The 19,241-nt window shown below is 44.3% G+C and overlaps 1 protein-coding gene across 1 annotated transcript in view; it reads right to left on the reverse strand.

Moving 5' to 3' along the window:
• Nucleotides 1-19,241, reverse strand: part of hps1 (HPS1 biogenesis of lysosomal organelles complex 3 subunit 1) — a 58,348-nt gene that overhangs the window by 36,668 nt on the left and 2,439 nt on the right. Inside the window, exons 2-6 of the mRNA XM_059947105.1 lie at nt 15,707-15,847; nt 12,806-12,948; nt 6,381-6,489; nt 3,297-3,457; nt 187-289 (exon numbers count right to left, since the gene is read on the reverse strand). Coding sequence (XP_059803088.1) covers nt 187-289; nt 3,297-3,457; nt 6,381-6,489; nt 12,806-12,948; nt 15,707-15,847 — 657 coding nt within the window. The remainder of the gene's footprint in view (nt 1-186; nt 290-3,296; nt 3,458-6,380; nt 6,490-12,805; nt 12,949-15,706; nt 15,848-19,241) is intronic.

Raw genomic sequence — 19,241 nt, forward strand, 5'->3', positions numbered from 1 at the left:
AGGAATCCCAGTCTTGTCAACAGACAGAGGAGATAGAGGAACTCAGCGTGTTGGGCAGCATCCATGATGGGAGCTGGACAGTGAAGAATGAGGGATCCTGACCCAAATCGTTGACTATCCAGGTACCCCCTGCTCCTTTAGGTGTTGCTGCAGATTTCCAGCGTCTGCAGTCTCTCTTTTGCCTACCTTGTCATTTGGTGTTTGCAGGCCATCATCACTCGGGTACACATCTTGAACAATCAGAATAAGTGACAGCAAGTCTGAAGGCTTCATGGAACTGACATTATGACTGCGGAGGCAAAAGAACAGAAAAAAAAAAGCAGAATTATAAAATCTGAAGCTTGGGTATTCTTTCTAAATCACAATTACTAATCATACATTGATTGCCAAGTATGTCTTTGACAGAAAGATGCAACCAACAGTCATGCAGGCTATCACAATTTTCAGACTTGGGAGGTGAAATACAGTCAGCCCTCTGTATCCGCGGGGTTTGGTTCCAGGACCCCCCGCCTCCCCCCCCCCCGCGGATACCAAATTCCACGGACGCTCAAGTCCCATATATAAAATGGTATAGTATTTGCATATAACCTACGCACATCCTCCCATATACTTTAAATCATCTCTAGATTACTTATAATACCTAATACAATGTAAATGCTATGTAAAATAGTTGTTATACTGTATTGTTTAGGGAATACTGACAAGAAAAAGTCTGTACATGTTGAGTACAGATGCAACCATCATAGCTCTTCTGGGAACGCTGGTGCTGCCTCAACGTCAGCCGATGCTGATTCTCCCAAGATCTTTAAGTTCTTGAGGCTGTAGCGCTTTACGTAGTTAGCCAGCCATCCCTGACGAGCCTTAAACTCCTTCCTCTCGCTCACAATACAAGTAGCGAACGAACGAGACGCGAGGCGAACAATGCTCAAACAACGAGTAATACATTTAATCATCTCTAGATTACAGTACACTCCCTCTTAGCCTTTGAGGAATTACTTTTTAGGAGCCACTTTTTCACAGAAACAAAGGACGCACACAACACAAGTAGCGACCGAACAAGATGCGAGGTGAACAGTGCTCAAACAAGTGCTGGAGAGAGAACTTCCAGGTTTTTCGATCCCGATCTGTGATTGGTGGAATCCGCAGATATGGAGGGCCGACTGTACATAGTGTGGTATCAGTTCTTGTTTTCTACCAGTCCATTAAAAAAATTAAGTCAATTGCACAGAAAGTTCAAAGTTCAATTGTAACGAGCCTGTAATGAGTTAACTTACTTCAGCGGGTTAAGAAACACGACACCACATTTAACTTTGAACTTTGGGAGGAGTGAGTAATATGAAGCGCAGCACACAGTGAACATTAACCTACGGACCTGGGATGAGAAAACAGCGGAGCTGTCTGAACAGTGACCTAATTGAGATGTCTAATTTAAGCTCACATAATAAAACTAAGATGAAGTAAGTGAGCTGCAGAATCACACCCTAGTATCTAACCCTTCAGGACGAAGATGAATTAAAATTGTAGGAACAGAAACACACACACAAAATGCCAGAGGAACTCAGCAGGCCAGGCAGCATCTGTGGAAAAATGTACAGTCAACATTTCGGCCTGAAATGTCCCAACTTTTTCCACCTCACAGGTGCTGCCTGGCCTGCTGAGTTCCTCCAGCATTGTGTGTGTGTGTGTGTTACTTGGATTTCCGGCATCTGTAGATTTCCTCGTGTTTGTGATTTGAAACTGTAGAGGCAGGGCCAAGTTTTCTCGCATGTTGGCAAACCTTGGAAGCAGGATCTAAGAGGAAGATTTCCCATCCCTCCCAATTTAAACAGGTTGCCAAAGTGACAAATTTACTTTCTTTTGAAGAGCACATCGCTACGATCCGACATACACCCCAAAGTTGAAGGTTACAGAGAGGTTTTATAATGAATTGGTCAGATTGTACTTGGAGCATTGTGAGCACGTCATCTAAGAAAGGATGTGCTAGCATTGGAGAGTTGCCCAGAAGAGGCTCACAAGAACCATCGTGGGGATGAAAGGGTTAACATACAAGAATGTATGATAGCTTTGGGCCTGTACTTGCTGGTGTTTAGAGAATAGTGGCAGGGATCTCTTCGAAACCTATTGAATATTGAAAGGCCTAGATAGAGTTGACATAGAGATGATGTTTCCTATAGTGCAGGAACTTTGGACCAGAGGGCACAGCCTCAGAAAATCAGACTTTAGAACAGAGATGAGGAGGAATGTCTTTAGCCAAAGGATGAGGAATCTTTGGAATTTATTGGCACATGTGGCTATGGAGGGCAAGTCACTGGGTATATTTAAAGTGGAGGTTGATAGGCTAGTAAGGGTGTAAAAGGTTACAGAGTGAAGGCCACTGAAATGGAGAATACATCAGCAAAGGTGGAATGACAAAACAGACTTAGACTGAATGGCCTAATTCCACTCCTTTGCTTTGTGGTCTAACCTTCTCCTAACAACTTTTCAAAACGTAAAGCGTAAAAACAAAATGAATCTGTCAAAATTTTGCACTTTAGCAGACAACAACTGACCCTTAACATTGATGAATTCCCAGGTGGCATAGTAGCACAGTCCTGACCAAGGGTCTCGGCCCGAAACGTCGACAGTGCTTCTCCTTATAGATGCTGCCTGGCCTGCTGTGTTCCACCAGCATTTTGTGTGTGTTGATTGGCATAGTAGCATAGCTGTTAAAGGCAATCGCTTTGCTGTGCCAGAGACCACTGATCATGGTTCAATTCCCACCACTATCTGTAAGGAGTTTATATGTTTTCCCTGTAATCATGTGGGTTTCCTCCGGGTGCTCCAGTTTCCTCCCACATTCCGCGGATGTATTGTTAGGGTTGGTGACACTTGCGGGTGTACCTGCTTTAGCAAGCATCCAGAGCTTCTTAGAATCCGCTGAGGGGGTGGGGCTGACCTTTGACTCCGCACTGCCATGAAACAAGATGTCGATCTTAATTCCACTTTCCAACACCATCCCCTGCACTATGAACCTGAATGCAGAATCGTCAAGCTTATCAAAGACAACTTCAGCAATTGCCTCACCAAGAGCCACACTCGTACACTTTGAGCAAGAGTTATTAGATGGCAGCAATGGGAAGGAAATTTTGCAAGGTCTGTGTTAGCAACACATTGCTGTAGCTAAACTATAAATAAGTGAACTCGACGCAGGTCATAAATGGAAACTCAGTCTACACGGTGCAACTGTTGACTGCAATCTGATAACAAAAATACACGTTTTGGAATGAGAATATAAATTTAATCACAAACCATGTCACCTTGAAAATAAAGTCAGGAGCTTGGTGTGTACCAGGATGAAGGCATGAACTACCTCTTCATTACCCCTCTCCAAACTGCTGTTTATCTGCTGTACAACGTAGCGGTCCAGAAACTCGATGCACTGTCTAGACAGCTGGGTGTGGACCAGGCTTTCCACAGCCTAACAACAACAAAAAAGAAACATTAATTTTAAAGTAGAGCAACTTTATTCCCCACTCCTCTTGAGCATGTTACAATCTCTCACTGGTACCACCCACCCGTCCTGCATATGGACCTTTGGTCTAATGGTTTTGTCTTGGAGGGTGATGCACCATCAATAACTCTTGGAGACATGAGGCGAGATATAGGCTTTTATTGGCTGGAGGAAAGAACAAGCAGCTATTGACCACCACACTGCATCCTGGAGACTGAGGCCGGGGCGGACTCCCCAATCGCCTTTATACCAGGGTCAGTGGGAGGAGCCACAGGAGCAGTCAGCGGGGGGGGGGGGGGGGTCCAGACAGGTATACGTAGTTCACCACAGAACATTAACACAAGAACATGACTAGAAGTAAGCCAGCCAGCAACCCCACCCCTTTTTACAGTAAACAAGTTTATCACTGATCATTAACCTCAACGTCACTTTCTTACATCAACTATTTATATCTCGTTCTCTCAACTGAAGGCACAAGACATAGGAGCAGAATTAGACCAATTTCAATGAGTTCTCCATTCATCTTCTAAGGTCCAGCAAGTACAGGCCCAGAGCCATCAAACACTCTTACACTGACCCCTATTCCAAGGATCATGCTCAGTCTCTGGGAAGTCTCTCTGCATCTTCCTTACAACCAACACCAGCAACTCACTCAGTACCACCAGCCTTGAACACATCGCACTTCATTCCCTACTCTAAATCATTCATTTAGATTGTGAACAGCTACAGCCAGACTACCAGTCCCGGCTGCACCCCAGTATAACCTCCCTTCAAACAATCACTTTATCCCCAGTGTGTTTCTCCGTCCGTAAAACAAATCCCCTATTACCCACCTTCCTTGTCCTCCGTGGCCAATGTGGTCAACCTGTCAGCCATCTTATGCACCCACTAGCCGCCATACTTCGTACCTGCTGGGCAGGCCCAATGGTTGAAAGTCCTGCAACAATACTTCACAGATCCTGACATTTGTCCCTTTCATTTGCACCTTCCCTTTCACTGACCAATTCTGCGGTGCACAATCTAAGGGCTGCTAGGTGCATCTAATCGCAGAATCCAGCTGACCAGCAGAGCCAGAGAAACCAGAGACAATTAAAATGGTTCTCGCTCCTATAATGCATGTGCAAAATACCTCCTTGCCCGCCAGGCTCAATTTTATATTTAATTATTTTAATTTAGTTGACTGCTTTGTATAGATCCAACTGCCAGCACTGCATTTGGAGGGCGATGCACATTGTGTTAAATACACTTCAGTACAACCAACAGGGTTTTGTTTATAATCTGTGGGCCATAACCCAATCTTCCAAATCAGCTGATTGCACATGATTACTTGTGGCTGAAAGAGCATTCTTTCTTCCGGGATTACACAAGTCAGGTTTAATTTGGCAATGATGAGGTCATGAGTAGGAAAGAGAAAATGGTAATAACTCAGTCAAGTCAGACTGCCTCCTTGCACTCATATTCGTAAGAACTGAACAATAATTACCTACTCTTGATTATTTGAGACTCCAAACTAGAGACAAATATTAAATCTGCTCTTCATATGCATGGGGAAAATTCCATGGCACATTTTTCCAAAATAAGAGCTGGAGAATCTATTTACATTGTGACCAAATATATATTCCTCAATCAACATCACTACAGAAGCAAAAACCAATTATCTTGACATTATCGCAACGCTGTGTGTAAAAGCTAATTGCGCACTTCGTGGATGCTGTGGGCCCATGTTACAAAACTGACTAGACTTCAAAAGAAATCCACTGCTATAAAGTGCCTTGGGACATCACAAGGATTTGAATATGGAATAAGACACACAAAGTACTGGAGGCACTCAGCTGATCAGGCAGCATCTATGGAGGGAATAAAGAGCATCACCTATCACCTGCCAGCTTGTACTCCTTCCTCTACCCCCACCTGTTTATTCTGTATTCTGCCCCCTCCCTTTCCAGTCCTGATGAAGGGTCTCAGTCCAAAATGTCAGCTGTTTATTCCTCTCCATAGATGCTGCCTGACCTGCTGAGTTCCTCCAACATGTTGTGTGTGTTACTTTGGATTTCCAGCATCTGCTCTAATGTTTATAAATGGGAGGGATTTGCTTTCTAATAAACTGTTTAATCTAGTTACCATCACGGAAACAGAATTACCCAAGCAAATGCCCATTAAAAATCCCCTCAGACAACCACTGCTTTATCTGCGTACCACGAGTAGAAAAGATTCACGCTTCTGGCTATTAAACGATCACCAGACCATGCAGCTGTAGTTCAAAGCCAAGCTCCTTCATCACAGGATCCCCAAATACTCCTGACTTTCAATGAATATAGAACTGTACAGGACCTTCAATCCACAATGTTATGCCAACCATTTAACCGACTCCAAGATCAACCTAACCATTGCCTCTCCATGGCCCTCTATTTTCTTTCATCAATTTGCCCATCTTAAATGCCCCTAATGCATCTGCCTCTACCACCCCTGACAGCAAGTTCCATGCACTCACCACTCTGTGCACAGAATCTACCTCTGACATCTTCTCTATGCCTTCCTCCAGTCACCTTAAAGTTATGCCCTTTCCACTTTGGGAACTCTCCGTGCGGCTCATCTTGTACACCTCCGTCAAGTCATCTCTCATCCTCTTTCACTCCAAAGAGAAAAGTCCTAGCTCGCTCAACCTTTCCTCATAAGGCATGCTCCATTCTCCAGACAACATCCTGGCAAACCTCCTCTGCACCCTCTCCAAACTTCCACAACTTGCCTATAACAAGGTGTCACCTTGTTCAATAAGGCTGGCGATGAAAACTTCATGCAGAACATTGTGTTCGTCGACACAGAACTTTACCTACAACTCCATTAACTACTTTAGGATGTGAAACCTCGCTGCACAGTAATTTTACATCACCTCCACCAGGAAACTCTGGTCTTCTGCCCTCAGGCGACTATACGTGATCAGGAGGTCTTGAAGCATCTTCCACACCTTGCAACGTTGCTCAGTGTCTTGGGGCCTCAACCTGAGAGAGCAGGAAGAAGCATTAGTAAGTAGCCAGGGCTGTGCGAGATCTACCACAGGCTACTTCGGGAAGCAAGGGAAGAGGTTACTGAGCTTTTGGTAACGATCCAGGAAACTTGGCCGTATGGATTAGGAATTGTTTGCCTACACAAGGCAGTGGGTCTTTGCTTATACAGTATACTGTACTCTGCCTAGGAGGTCGCTGACCAGTTAAGTTCCACAGGGATCTGTTCTGGGTCCCTTGCTCTTTGATATTTTTATAAATGGCTTGGTTGAGGAAGTGTACAGGTGGATCAGTAAGCTTACAGCTGACATGACGGTTGGTGGTATCGTAGATAGTGCAGAAGGTTGTCAATGGGACATGATAGGTGCTGGGCTGAGAAGAGATAAATGGGGTTGTAGGCAGAATACAGAATTAATGGTAGGATTCTTAACATTGTTGTTGAGGAACAAAGCAATCTTGGGGTCCTTGACCATAGATCCCTCAAAGGTGCAATGGACGTTCATAGAATGGTTAAAAAAGCCTATGTGTTTGTCAGGGGATTGAGTTCAGGAACTGTGAGGTAATGTTGTAGCTCGATAAAACCCTGGTTAGACTACCCTTTGAGTATTGTGTTCAGTTCTGGTTGCTGCATTATGGGAAGAATGTGGAAGCTTTAGAGATGGTGTGCAGGAGATTTGCCAGTATGCTGCCTGGATTAGAGAGTATATCATGAGAATAAACTGAGTGAGCTAGGACTTCTCTCTTTAGAGCGAAGGAGGATGAGAAGTGACTTAATAGAGGCGTGCAAGATGTTAAAAGATATTGATAGAGTGAATAGCCAGAGGCTATTTTGCTAGGGTGGAATTGGCCAACACCAGTGGGCATACCTTCAAGATGTTTGGAAGAAAGTATAGATAGGTTCCCCCTCCCAAACAGATAGTGGAAGGTGTGTGGAACACACTGCCGGGGTGGCGGTAAAGTCAGATATATTACCGACATTTAAGACACTTCAGGATAGGCACATAGATGAAAGAGGATTATGTTGAAAGGGAAGGTTCGATTGATCTTAGAGTAGGTTAAAAAGGTTGGAACATCATGGGCTCAGGGCCTGTTCTAAGAGCTTCACAATTCTGTGCTACATGACTGCCTTTCAACCACAGCAAGGTAAAAAGGAATGATAACACCAGATTTCATTGTCACAGTCAGCAGTGGAGAACAAGTCACTGGGTATATAGTATCTAAAGCAAAGGTTGACAGTTTCTTGATTAACAAGGGTGTCAAAAGTTACAGAACAAAGGCAGGAGAATGGGGTTGAGATGGATAATAAATCAGCCTTGATTGAAATGCAAAGGTGACTTAAAGGGCTGAATGGCCTAATTCTGCTCCAATGTTTTAAGATTAAGCTTTACTTGTCACTGAACATCAAAACATACAGTGAACTGTGTCAATTGCGTCAAAATGTATCGGGGATAATTTTACTATGGGCAGCCTGCTTTCGACACCACAACTAACTCTAATCTGTATGTCTTTGGAACGTGGGAGGAAACTGGAACACCCAGAGGAAACGCACAGGATCACGAGGGGGAAAAGCATTCAAACTCCTTATGAACAGTGGCAGGAATTGAACCCTCATCTTACAGCTGGTACCATAACGCGTTGCGCTAACCACTGTGCCACCATGCTGCCCAGTGTTTTGTGGTCATATTGATGCTGTCCACATCCCAAATCTTCAAAAGATTGATTAGAAGCAAAAGGCTTCCTTTATCAGGTTTAACATCACTGGTGTGTGTCACGAAACTTGTTAACTTGGCAGCAGCTAAGTTGTATTATCAAGTATAATGCAATACTTGATAATATAGAAATTAAAAATAAATTATAACAAGTATATATGTATGATTAGTAAATAGTTAAATTAAGAGTGGTGCAAAAACAGAAATAGTATAAAAAAAAAAGTGAGGTAGTGTTCATGTGCTCAATGTCCATTCAAAAATCAGATGGCAGAGGGGAAGAAGCAGTTCCTGAATCATCGAGTGTGTGCCTTCAGGTTTCTGAACCTTCTCCCTGACAGTAAGAATGGGAAGAGGGCATACCTATAGAAAAACAGTACAGTCAACGTTTAGGGCTGAGACCCACTCTGTCCTGTCGAAGGGTCTCAGCCCAAAGCGTCGACTGAACTCTTTTCCATAGACGCTGCCTGGTCTGCTGAGTTCCTCCAACATTTCTAGCATCTGCAGATTTTCCCTTGTTTGGAAGAGGGCATGTCCTGGCTGGTTGGGGTCCTTTAATAATGGACACAGCCTCTCTGAGGCACCGCTCCCTGAAGATGACTCGGATAATACAGAGGCTAGTACTCATGATGGAGCTGACTAATTTTTACAACTTTCTGTGGCCACTACACCTTTGAAATTCTTCCTCAAGGTCAGCTTGGCTCTTTAGTTTTGCTTCCTCGATACATATTCAAAAAGAGCCTTTACGTTGAATCAAGAGGTGGTGCTCAAGAAGGCAGCATCCATCACTACAAACCTTCATCTGTGATATGTACTCCTTTGGTCATTCCACTGGGGAGGAAGGGCAGGAGCCTGAAGACCCATGTTCAATGGACTTAGAAACAGCTTCCTCCCTCTAAATTCAGATTTCTGAATGGTCCATGAACACCACCTTGTTATTCCTTTTTTTTTTGGACTATTTATAGATTTTTATGTCTTTGCACCATACTGCTGCCACAAAGCAACTGATTTCATGTCATTGTCAATATAATAAACCTGATTCTGATTGCTCACACAGCAAGGCCAGTGAGTAGGATGGAAGGAAGCTCAAATGGAACACAAACACCAGCACCTGGCTATTAACGTAGAGGAGTTGCTTCTGTGCTGTAGTGCCAATGTAACTTAGAGCCTCTTTTACACCGGAAGATACCAGGATCAATTCTACACTCCGACCAAATGCAGAAGGCTGCCGAAATTGGCTGGGACACTTGTCCAAAGAGACTCCCAGCACTTGTGCTTTGTAAATTTATTCCAACCGCTCTGTGTTCCAATTCCTGAGCATGATGGTGTATCGGTTAGCGTAACACTATCACAGCTCCAGTGATCCGGGTTCGATTCCCACCTCTCTCTGTTAGGAGTTCATACGTCCTCCCTCTGACCATATGGGGTTTCCTCCGGGAGCTCCGATTTCCTCCCGGAGCTCCGATTTCCTCCGGGAGCTCCGATTTCCTCCGGGAGCTCCGATTTCCTCCGGGAGCTCCGATTTCCTCCCACGTTCCGAAGGCATTCGGATGGGTAGGTTAATTGGTCAAAGAGGTGTAATTGGGTGGCAGGGGCTCACTGGGCTGGAAGGGCCCATTACTCTGCTGTATCTCTAAATAATCACAAAGTAAATAAGTCACCAAACCCTTGGACACCTCACCAAGTTTATTACTAACTACAGACAAAGCCATGCAGCCCAGTTAGATCCAACAAATACTGGCTTGTGAACACTTTATTGACTTAATTGCCAACCGTGAAAGAGGAAATAGACCACCGAGCTTCAGTGTCCCAATGGCTTTACCACAACGCTTACAGGCTGCAAATCACAGCCAACTCGGCTTCAATGTCTTCAATTGCTTATCAGTTTACTTCAACTCAACCTTGACTTATACACGCTCTGTGTCCACTTTATTAGGTACAGGAGGCACTACTGAGTGCATGTTCATGGTCTTCTGCTGATGTGGCCCATTGTTATGTACCCCTAGGGTTCATATTTTCTGTGAACAATCACTTTAAAATGTCAGGAGAATGAGACTGGCTTTTGGATACTGTTTGAGCTGTTACAGAGAGAGAGGGACGAAGCCTGCCTTGAGATGGTGTTTATAAGAACTCTACAGCTTGTTTTGAATATACATTGCCTGCTTGTGAGTTCTTAGAGAGAGAGAGCAACAAGCAGCTCGTGGGTCGCCATGGTGACCGAGAGCGGTGTTATTTGATGGACGGCTGGTGTTCAGCATGCTGAGATAAATACCAGGTCAGCTGGTTGTTAGACACACAAATGGTTTTGGACACTGGATGAGCTTTGTTGTGCCCACAGAAGGGTTGGGGTTGGGAGGATCGATCAGTGGCTGTTGCAGAGTGGAAAAGGTGTGACCGGTGGGAAGTTATCACTGTGTTCAACCCTTGCCTGGGTTGATAACTTTACCACAGAAGACAGTCTCCTTTTTGTGGTCACATTCAGTGACTTCGAAAGGAAATTTGCAGAGGGGAGAGGAAGGTTTGACACAGAAGAAACCTAGTGACAAAGGGGTCACTGTTTGGACTCTCCCCTCTGTAGCCCGTAAGGGTGAGTTTGAGTTCCATTCGAATATGAAGGTGTGACTATCACGTAGTGAATCCACAGGAGTGGGTTCTGTGGTGAGGGGGAAACCTTTGTAAATACCACTTGTGTGTTACCCTTGTCTGGGTGTGGTAGTTCACTGAAGAAAGGCACACCTGTGGCAAATCACTGTAGGAGTTATTTCATATGCCATGGAACTGGATAAGTGGCTATGTGTGTTTAGGGGTAACCTTGTGGAATCTATCGGTGTGTCAACCCTTGTCCGGGTGGGGGTTCCCTTGAAGAGGGTCCCCTTAGTGATAAACTGCTGTTGGTGATAATCCATACGTGGATTCTGTTTGAGTATCCTGTGGCCACCACTTTGGGACGTCCCGTAGCTGAATTAAGGTGTGGTGCCACTTGTGTTGAAAGGATATTCGCTGAAGATCGCTGTCGGTGATATTTCGTGTGTGGAGTGGAGCAACTTCAGAGATAAAACCTAAAAGTATTGTTCTTTTGTATTGCTGTAATGGAATCTGTGGAATATCAATGTAATTGCCTTCTCACAACATTCGCCTTTGGGTTAGAAACATTTCTCATTAATTAACCTGAGCATTGAACTGAACTATCTTACATTCCATCGCAAGACTGTATCCATTTACCTCCTAAGCTTGAAGAAGCTTGGCTTTTATATATTTCCGCTTTGCTAACCTATTTGCTTTATCTGCTTTTATATTACTTTATCACATAGTTACTAATAAAAAGTGTTAATAACGGAAGACTCAGACTCCAGGTGTGTCCATTTCTGCTGGTCCTTGTTATCCCGTTACGAGGTACTAACAAAATTGGGGCCTGCGTCCGGGATATGAACAATTGGTGGGAGCCATTCTACATAAATTTGAGGTTTGATTGAATGGTTGATTTGATTGGGGAAATTCCCTTTCAATTTGTGTGAGTGGATTATCAGCAGAAATGGACAAACCTGGAGCTGCTCATTGTCTCTCTCTCTGTAAGAATTCACAAGCAGGCAGTGTCTTTGTATATTCAAAACAGCTTTAGAGTTTGTATAACACCATCTCACAGCAGGCTTTGTCCCTCTCTCTGTAACAACTCAGTGTCCAAAAGCCAGTCTCATTCTCCCGACATTTTAAAGTGATAGACCACAGAAAAAAAATGAACCCCAGGGGTACATAACACCATTCACTTCAAGATTCAACACATCTATTTATTTATTGAGATGCAACATGGAACTGGCCCTTTCAAACCTTTCGATCCACACCTCCCAGCAACTCCCAATTTAACCCTAGTTTAATCACCGGGACAATTGACAATGACCAATTAACCTATCAACTGGTACGTCTTTGGCCCTTGGGAGGAAACCAGGGCACCCGGAGGAAACCCACGCGGTCACAGGAAGAACTCCTTACAGGCAGTGGTGGGAATTGAACCCAGTTCACTAGTACTGTAAAGCATTGTGCTAACCACTATGCTACCTTGTTGTACATTCAGAAATGCTGTTCTGTACATCACTGTTGAAACGTGTGTATCTGAGTTACTGTCTCCTTCCTGTCAGCTTGAACCAGTCTGGCCATTTTCCTCTGATCTCTCTCATTAGTAAGGCATTTTCACACACAGAACTGCCGCTCACTGGATGCGTGTGTTTTATTTTTTTGTTTTTTGCACCAATTTCTGTAAACTCTAGAGAATGTTGTGCATGAAAATTCTAGGAGAATTCAGCAATTTAAGAGATATTCAAACCACTCCGCCTGGCGCCAACAATCATTCCATGGTCAAAGTCACTTAGATCACATTTCTTCCCCATTCTGATGTTTGATCTGAAACACAACCAAACCTCTTGACCATCTCTGCATGCTTTCATGCACTGAGTTGCTGCCACATGATTAGCTGATTAGGTATCCGCATCAAAGAGCAGGTGTACCTAATAAAGTGGCCACTGAATGTATGACACTCTGACAGACCAAAGGAGAGAAAGAACATGCAAGTTGATGGGAAAAAAATTGAAGCAAGAAAAATCATTATTACATACATTTTCTTCAGGATGGTAGCATCCAAAGTCACCAATCCAAAACGCAAATCTATGATCTTCTTCAGCACAAAAATCTTCCGTCTCAAATCATCTTCATTCTCTGAACCATCTCCATTCACAGCAATGTAAGTGCACTCGCCAAACTGAAATCCAAAAGAGACACAATTGGGTTAAGGATGGAGCTTCATTCTCAGCCATTCTCTTAAACTTTTAAGCAGATAAGGATTCATCTTAAACCAACACTACCTTGGGTAGCTGGAGACTTACCAGCATTCAACTGCACCATCAACTGTTAATCGCTAGTTGATTCCAATGGCATTTCAAATCAGAAATGCAATTATCTAAATTTGGAAAAGCGGTTTATTAGTTTCACATATACCGAAGTACAGTGAAAAAACTTAAGTTTTGCAAGCAATTCATACAGATCAGTTCATTACAACAGTGCACTGAGGTAGAACCAGGGAATATAACAACAGAATGCAGAATAGAGTGTTATAGTTACAGAGAAATTGCAACGTGGGCAGACAATAAGATGCAAGGCTACAATGAACTAATTTCCCAGGTCCAGAGACTGCTTTTTTGTACGGGGACTGTTCAATAGTCCTATAACATTGTGGCACAAGTTGTCCTTGAACCTGGAGGCATGTCCATTCAGGCTTTTGTAGCTTCTGCCCTACAAGAGGGGCAAAAGAGAACATCTGGATAGGAAATCAAACACCAAGAGATTCCGCAGATGTTGGAAATCCAGAGTAAAGCACACAAAATACTGCAGGAACTCAGCAGCATCTATGGAGAGGAAAAGAATCTTTTGAAGGCAATGGCGCCAGCAAACAACACAAGCAATGGCGACATCTTTCAGCCAGTTCAAGGAACTGCTTCTTTTACTGCGTCTCTTCTTTCAAATATGATTCTGCTATTAAGTGAAGTGTGATTGAAACCCGAGATTTACATTTCAAAGGCTGATTGAGCGATCTGGCGCTTTGCTGTCTCCTAAGGGAGTTCGATGAGGATTGGAGCAGAGTGGGTGGCCCGTAGACCAAGAAACGTGGAGATGGGTCATGAAAGCACCATCAACTCCATGTCTCAACAATCTCCCGATTAAAGTTTCAAGCAAGATTGAAATCCATGAGGACAAGGGCAGAAGCTGAGCAGGTGTTGAGTGCCATTTGCCTGCAGGTGACTGCTCTCTCTCTCTCCGCTGCCGGAAAGGAGCATTTTTTGGGGGTTTCCTCCCTCTCTCCTCCCAGAGGCTCGAGTCTGCAGTAGGTTTAATCAACGCGGTTTGTGGATTGGCTCTGCAGTTATACACCTTCCTGGTTACACCTTTCTTCACTGTGTGATTTTGATCAGGATGGACTGGTTCTACGGCCCGCAGTCAACGAAAGTCACAGCACTAAATTGACCTGAATGGAACTAAACTGAACATTCCTCGACTCTTTCAGGGATTCTGTGGTTTTGATGTTTTATATTCTTTTTTTTTTTGGCTCTTTTTGCTGTTTGCATGATTTGTTGTTGTTTTTTTGCATTTTGGGAGTTTGATGCTTTCTTTGAACAGGTTCCATGGTGTTTCTTTCTTTTGTAGCTGTCTATGGGAAGAAGATAATCATTGATAATAAATGTACTCTGAATCTTTAAAGAACTGATGCTTTGGGCTGTGACGCTCCATCAGGTCAGACAGACAGACATACTTTATCGATCCCGAGTGTCCTGATGTGTAAATACCGTACCTCACTGATGAGTTCAAGTAACCCACTAGTGGATATTCCAAAGGTGACAACCTGAGGAAGTAACGATGGAGGGACTTAAATATCACCTGTTTGCTCTCAAATTTAATTTGAGAAGATGGAAAAGCAATCAGGGGAAAGTATGGAACATTAAAAGGCCCAATGGGAACAATTCCTTCATCTGTTGAAAAGTCAGATATTAATTCAATTTCTCTCTCCACAGATTCAGTCTGACCTGCAAGGTACTCAGGGCACCGCGTTTTCCTTTCCAGCACTGAAAATTGTGCTTTTGATCACTGAACCACAGCTATGGGTTTATCTCAGACTTATTTATTTAGCACATGCATATTGAAATGCATTTTTGCATTAATAGGTGACGCAACCTGATTATGTACTGGGGCAGCTCACAGGTGTCAGCGCACACACACACACACACACACCTCCCCCCAGGACAGGCCTCCAGTATACAGTCTCCAGGCTTCAGCAATCAAACTCAACTTCCAATCGACCTTTGGGCCTTGATCTTCAGAATCGACTCCAGGACTAGCCAAAGATGGGACCCTGAATGCCAAGCCTGCCGACTCACCAGGCTTCATGCCTCCTGCTCACACAGACACCTGAACCCAGGACCCACTGACCAGTGACAGCCCAACACCCACAAAGGTATACAAAATTATGAGGGATGTAGATAGGACAAATGCAAGCAGGAGTTTTCCACTGAAGTTGAGTGGGACGACATCCAGAGGTCATGGGTCAACAGTGAAAGGTGAAAAGTTTAGGAGAACGTGAGGGAAAGCTTCTTCACTCAGAGGGTGGTGAGAGCGTGGAACAAGATGCCAATACAATTGGTGCACGCAAGCTCAATTACAACGTTTAAGAGGAGTTTGGATAGGTACGTGGATGGTAGCAGCATGGCCGACTATGATCTGGGTGCAGGTCGATGGGAGTAGGTCGTTTAAGTAGTTTGGCACAGGCTAGAAGGGCCAAATGTGGCCTGTTTCGGTGCTGAACTTTTCTATGACTATGTCCTTCATTCATATTGCAAGCCTTTCAGCACAGATCGGAGGCCTGAAGTCTCTTAGGTTTATGAACATACATATTTCTCCTCAAACTATTTGTGAAATCCATCAGGCATTGAAACCATAGCATGCAGCTGAAACAAACGTCTTGAACCCACCTGGCGAACTGCGAAGAGGTAGTTGTTCTCACTGACAAAGGAGGTGTACGTATCAGAGACCTTCTCATTCAGAGTGATGCAGGAAATGAGGAGAGGCGCAAACAGCGTGTTTATGCTATCCTCAAAGGCCGGCACATGAGCCTGTAAACACAAGGAACAGCTTATCCATATTGCAGAGTCTAAATAGCATTTGAAAATGTTTTAATTCCCTTTGAGAGACAGCACACTCCACATGAGTAATCTGAGAGTTGGAATCCCCACTGTACAATTTCACATATAATTGAGGCAGATACATTGAGAGTATTTCTGACGAAACATGGAACTATCAAATCTATCTCAAAGTTTATAATCAAAGCACATTCCTGTAAATTTCCTCAAGATTTGTTTTCTTGCAGGTATATACAGGAAAATAAGGAAACACACTGGAATTTATGAAAAACTATAAAGGTTAACAAACTATTGTGCGAAAGAAACAAAATAATACTGAGAATAGGAATTGTTAAGAGTCCTTGAAAGTAAGCCTGTAGTTTGTAGAATTCGCTCAGAGTTGTGGTGAGTGAAGTTATCCACACTGGTTCAGGAGCTTGATGGTTGTAGAGTAATAACTGGTTCTGAACCCAGTGGGTGTGGGACCTAACACTCCAGTACCTCCTGCCTGATGGCAGCAGCAAGAAGAGAGAATGGCCTGGATGGTGGGGGTCCTTGATAATGGATGTTGCTTTCTTGTGGCAGCGCTCCATGTAGATGTGCTCAACGGTGGGAAGGCTTTGCCTGTGGTGGAATATGTTGTATTTATTACTTTCTGTTGACCTTTCTCTTCCAGGGCATTTTGTGTTTCCGCACCAGGCAGCAAATGCAACCACTGTGCATCTTTCGAAGTTTGTCAAAGTTTTGGTTGCACGCGCAATCTTTACAAACTTCTAATAAAGGTGCCGTTTTGTCTCATCTGTTCCGATTAGAAAAAAAAATACATATTAAAGAAATAGCCACAAAATTAGAGTTGAGGTAGAGAAGGCCTGCTACTTGAGCAATTGAGTTCAAGGGTCAGGAAATTATGTTGCAGATTCAAAAAAACTCTGGTTAGGCCGTATCTGGAGCAAGACATTCATTTCTGGTCTCTCATTATAGGAAGGATGTGGATGTCGTGGAGAGGGTACAAAGAGGCATGTTTGTTTATTTATTTTAAATAGTGATACAGCACAGAGTAAGCCCTTTTGGTCCTTCAAGTCACACGAACCATGCAAAACCCAATTAACCTTAACCTAATCATGGGACAATTTACAATGAGCAATTAATCTGAACGGTATGTCTTTAGACTGTGGGAGGAAACCGAAGGGCCCAGGAAAACCCGATGCAGTCTATGGGGAGAACATACAGAGCTCTCTTACAGATCAGCAACTGTCTAAATTGGAGGGCATGTGCTGCAAGGAGAGGTTGAACACATTTGGGTTTTTCCCCCTCTGGAGTAGCAGAGACTGACGGGAGATGTGACAAGTTTATAAAATTACAAACGGCATCAGTAAACAGCTCTTTAACAGTAAACAGTAAACTCCTCTTTCTCTCAGGGTCAACACGCGCAAGATTAGAGGAAATGCATTTGAAGAAAATAAACCAGCCGTGATCAAATGGCAGAGCAGATTCAATGGCCTAATTCTGTTCCAATGTTTTCTGGAAAAGTTCTAAAGGAGATGGGGAGTGCAGATTTCTTTTTCTGCCACAGGAAATTGTGGGTGCCTTGAATATGCTGGCAGAATTGGTGCTGGGGAGGTATACAACAGACATTAGGTAGGCACATGGAGGTGCAGAGAAAGGAGGGATATAGACCCTGTGCAGGCAGGTGTAATTAGCTTAGTTAGTTTGGTACATCATTGTGGGCAGAAGGACCTCGTCATGTGTTGTACTGGTCGATGTTCATGACAGACTGGAAAAGATCTGCTGGGGCAGTTAGTTCAATCTCACACATTGCAAGAGATGAGCAACTGTCCTGGGTCTACTTTAAAATCCACGTCATCTCCCAAAGGAGCCAAAACTTCAAAGAAAGGGACAGAACGGTCTTGTAGTGTTCAGTGTGGTGCTAGTTCAGGGCTCGACTCTCCCCAGAGTTGGTATGCTCTCCTCACGACCACACGAGTTTTCTCTGTGCACTCCAGTTTCCTCCCACCTTCCAAAACCGCAAGTTGTGGGTATGCCATGTTGACACCAGAAACATGGTAATACTTGTGAGCTGTTTAAGACAAGTGACACATTTCACTGACAAATAAATCTAATCTTTAAATCAGCTGATGGCCTGATTAGCAACTTTCACACCAGTGGGACTTAATTCATGCAAAATATCCCTACTAATCAGTACCTGCCCTTTACTAAAATGTGTTAGCTGTGAAGGACTGAGATGTTCTTGCTCGAAGGTGCTGATACTTTAATTGAGTGTGGTTAAAAATGTCCAGTGTTTCCTCCTATCGTTCAAGTGCTCACTATCCTCAAGAAACCAAGGCATAATTTAATAACTTGCTCTTGCAAAACATATCAACCTCTTCAAACAACTACCAACTTTGAAATGAGGCCAGGGGACTTGTACTCAACTCAGCCTACACTGACATCAAAACTCAAGGTAACCTTATTGTCAAAATACATATATGTTACATTATATTACCTATTTATTTTTCTTGCATTTACAGGAAAATAAGGAAATACAATAGAATTTATGAAAAATAAACATACATAAACAAAGACTAACAAACAACCAAGGTGCAGAAGACGACAAACCGTGCAATGTTTTTAAGACTCAGAATATGAGTTGTATAGAGTGCTTGAAAGGAATCAGTTCAGAGTAATGGTGAAGATATCTACGCCGGTTCAGGAGCCTGATGATGGTTGAAGGGTAATAATAACTGTTCCTGAACATGGTGATGGGGGACTGAAGGCTTCTCCATCTTGTGTCTGATGTAGTAAAGAGTGGAGAGCATGGACTGGATGGTGGGGGGGGGGGTTGGATGGTGGTGAGGTGGGGTTGGATGGTGGTGAGGTGGGGGGGGTTGGTTGATGGTGAGGTGGGGGTGGTTGGATGGTGAGGTGGGGGTGGTTGGATGGTGGTGAGGTGGGGGGGGTTGGTTGGTGGTGAGGTGGGGGGGGTTGGTTGGTGGTGAGGTGGGGGGGGTTGGTTGGTGGTGAGGTGGGGGGGGTTGGTTGGTGGTGAGGTGGGGGGGTTGGTTGATGGTGGGGTGGGGGGGGTTGGATGGTGGGGTGGGGGGGGTTGGATGGTGGGGTGGGGGGGTTGGATGGTGGGGTGGGGGGGGTTGGATGGTGGGGTGGGGGGGTTGGATGGTGGGGTGGTGGGGGGGTTGGTTGATGGTGGGGTGGGGGGGGTTGGATGGTGGGGTGGGGGGGTTGGATGGTGGGGTGGGGGGGGTTGGATGGTGGGGTGGGGGGGTTGGATGGTGGGGTGGGGGGGGTTGGATGGTGGGGTGGGGGGGGTTGGATGGTGGGGTGGGGGGGGTTGGATGGTGGGGTGGGGGGGGTTGGATGGTGGGGTGGGGGG

This window comes from Hypanus sabinus, chromosome 22, assembly GCF_030144855.1.
Source record: "Hypanus sabinus isolate sHypSab1 chromosome 22, sHypSab1.hap1, whole genome shotgun sequence".
NCBI lineage: Eukaryota > Metazoa > Chordata > Chondrichthyes > Myliobatiformes > Dasyatidae > Hypanus > Hypanus sabinus.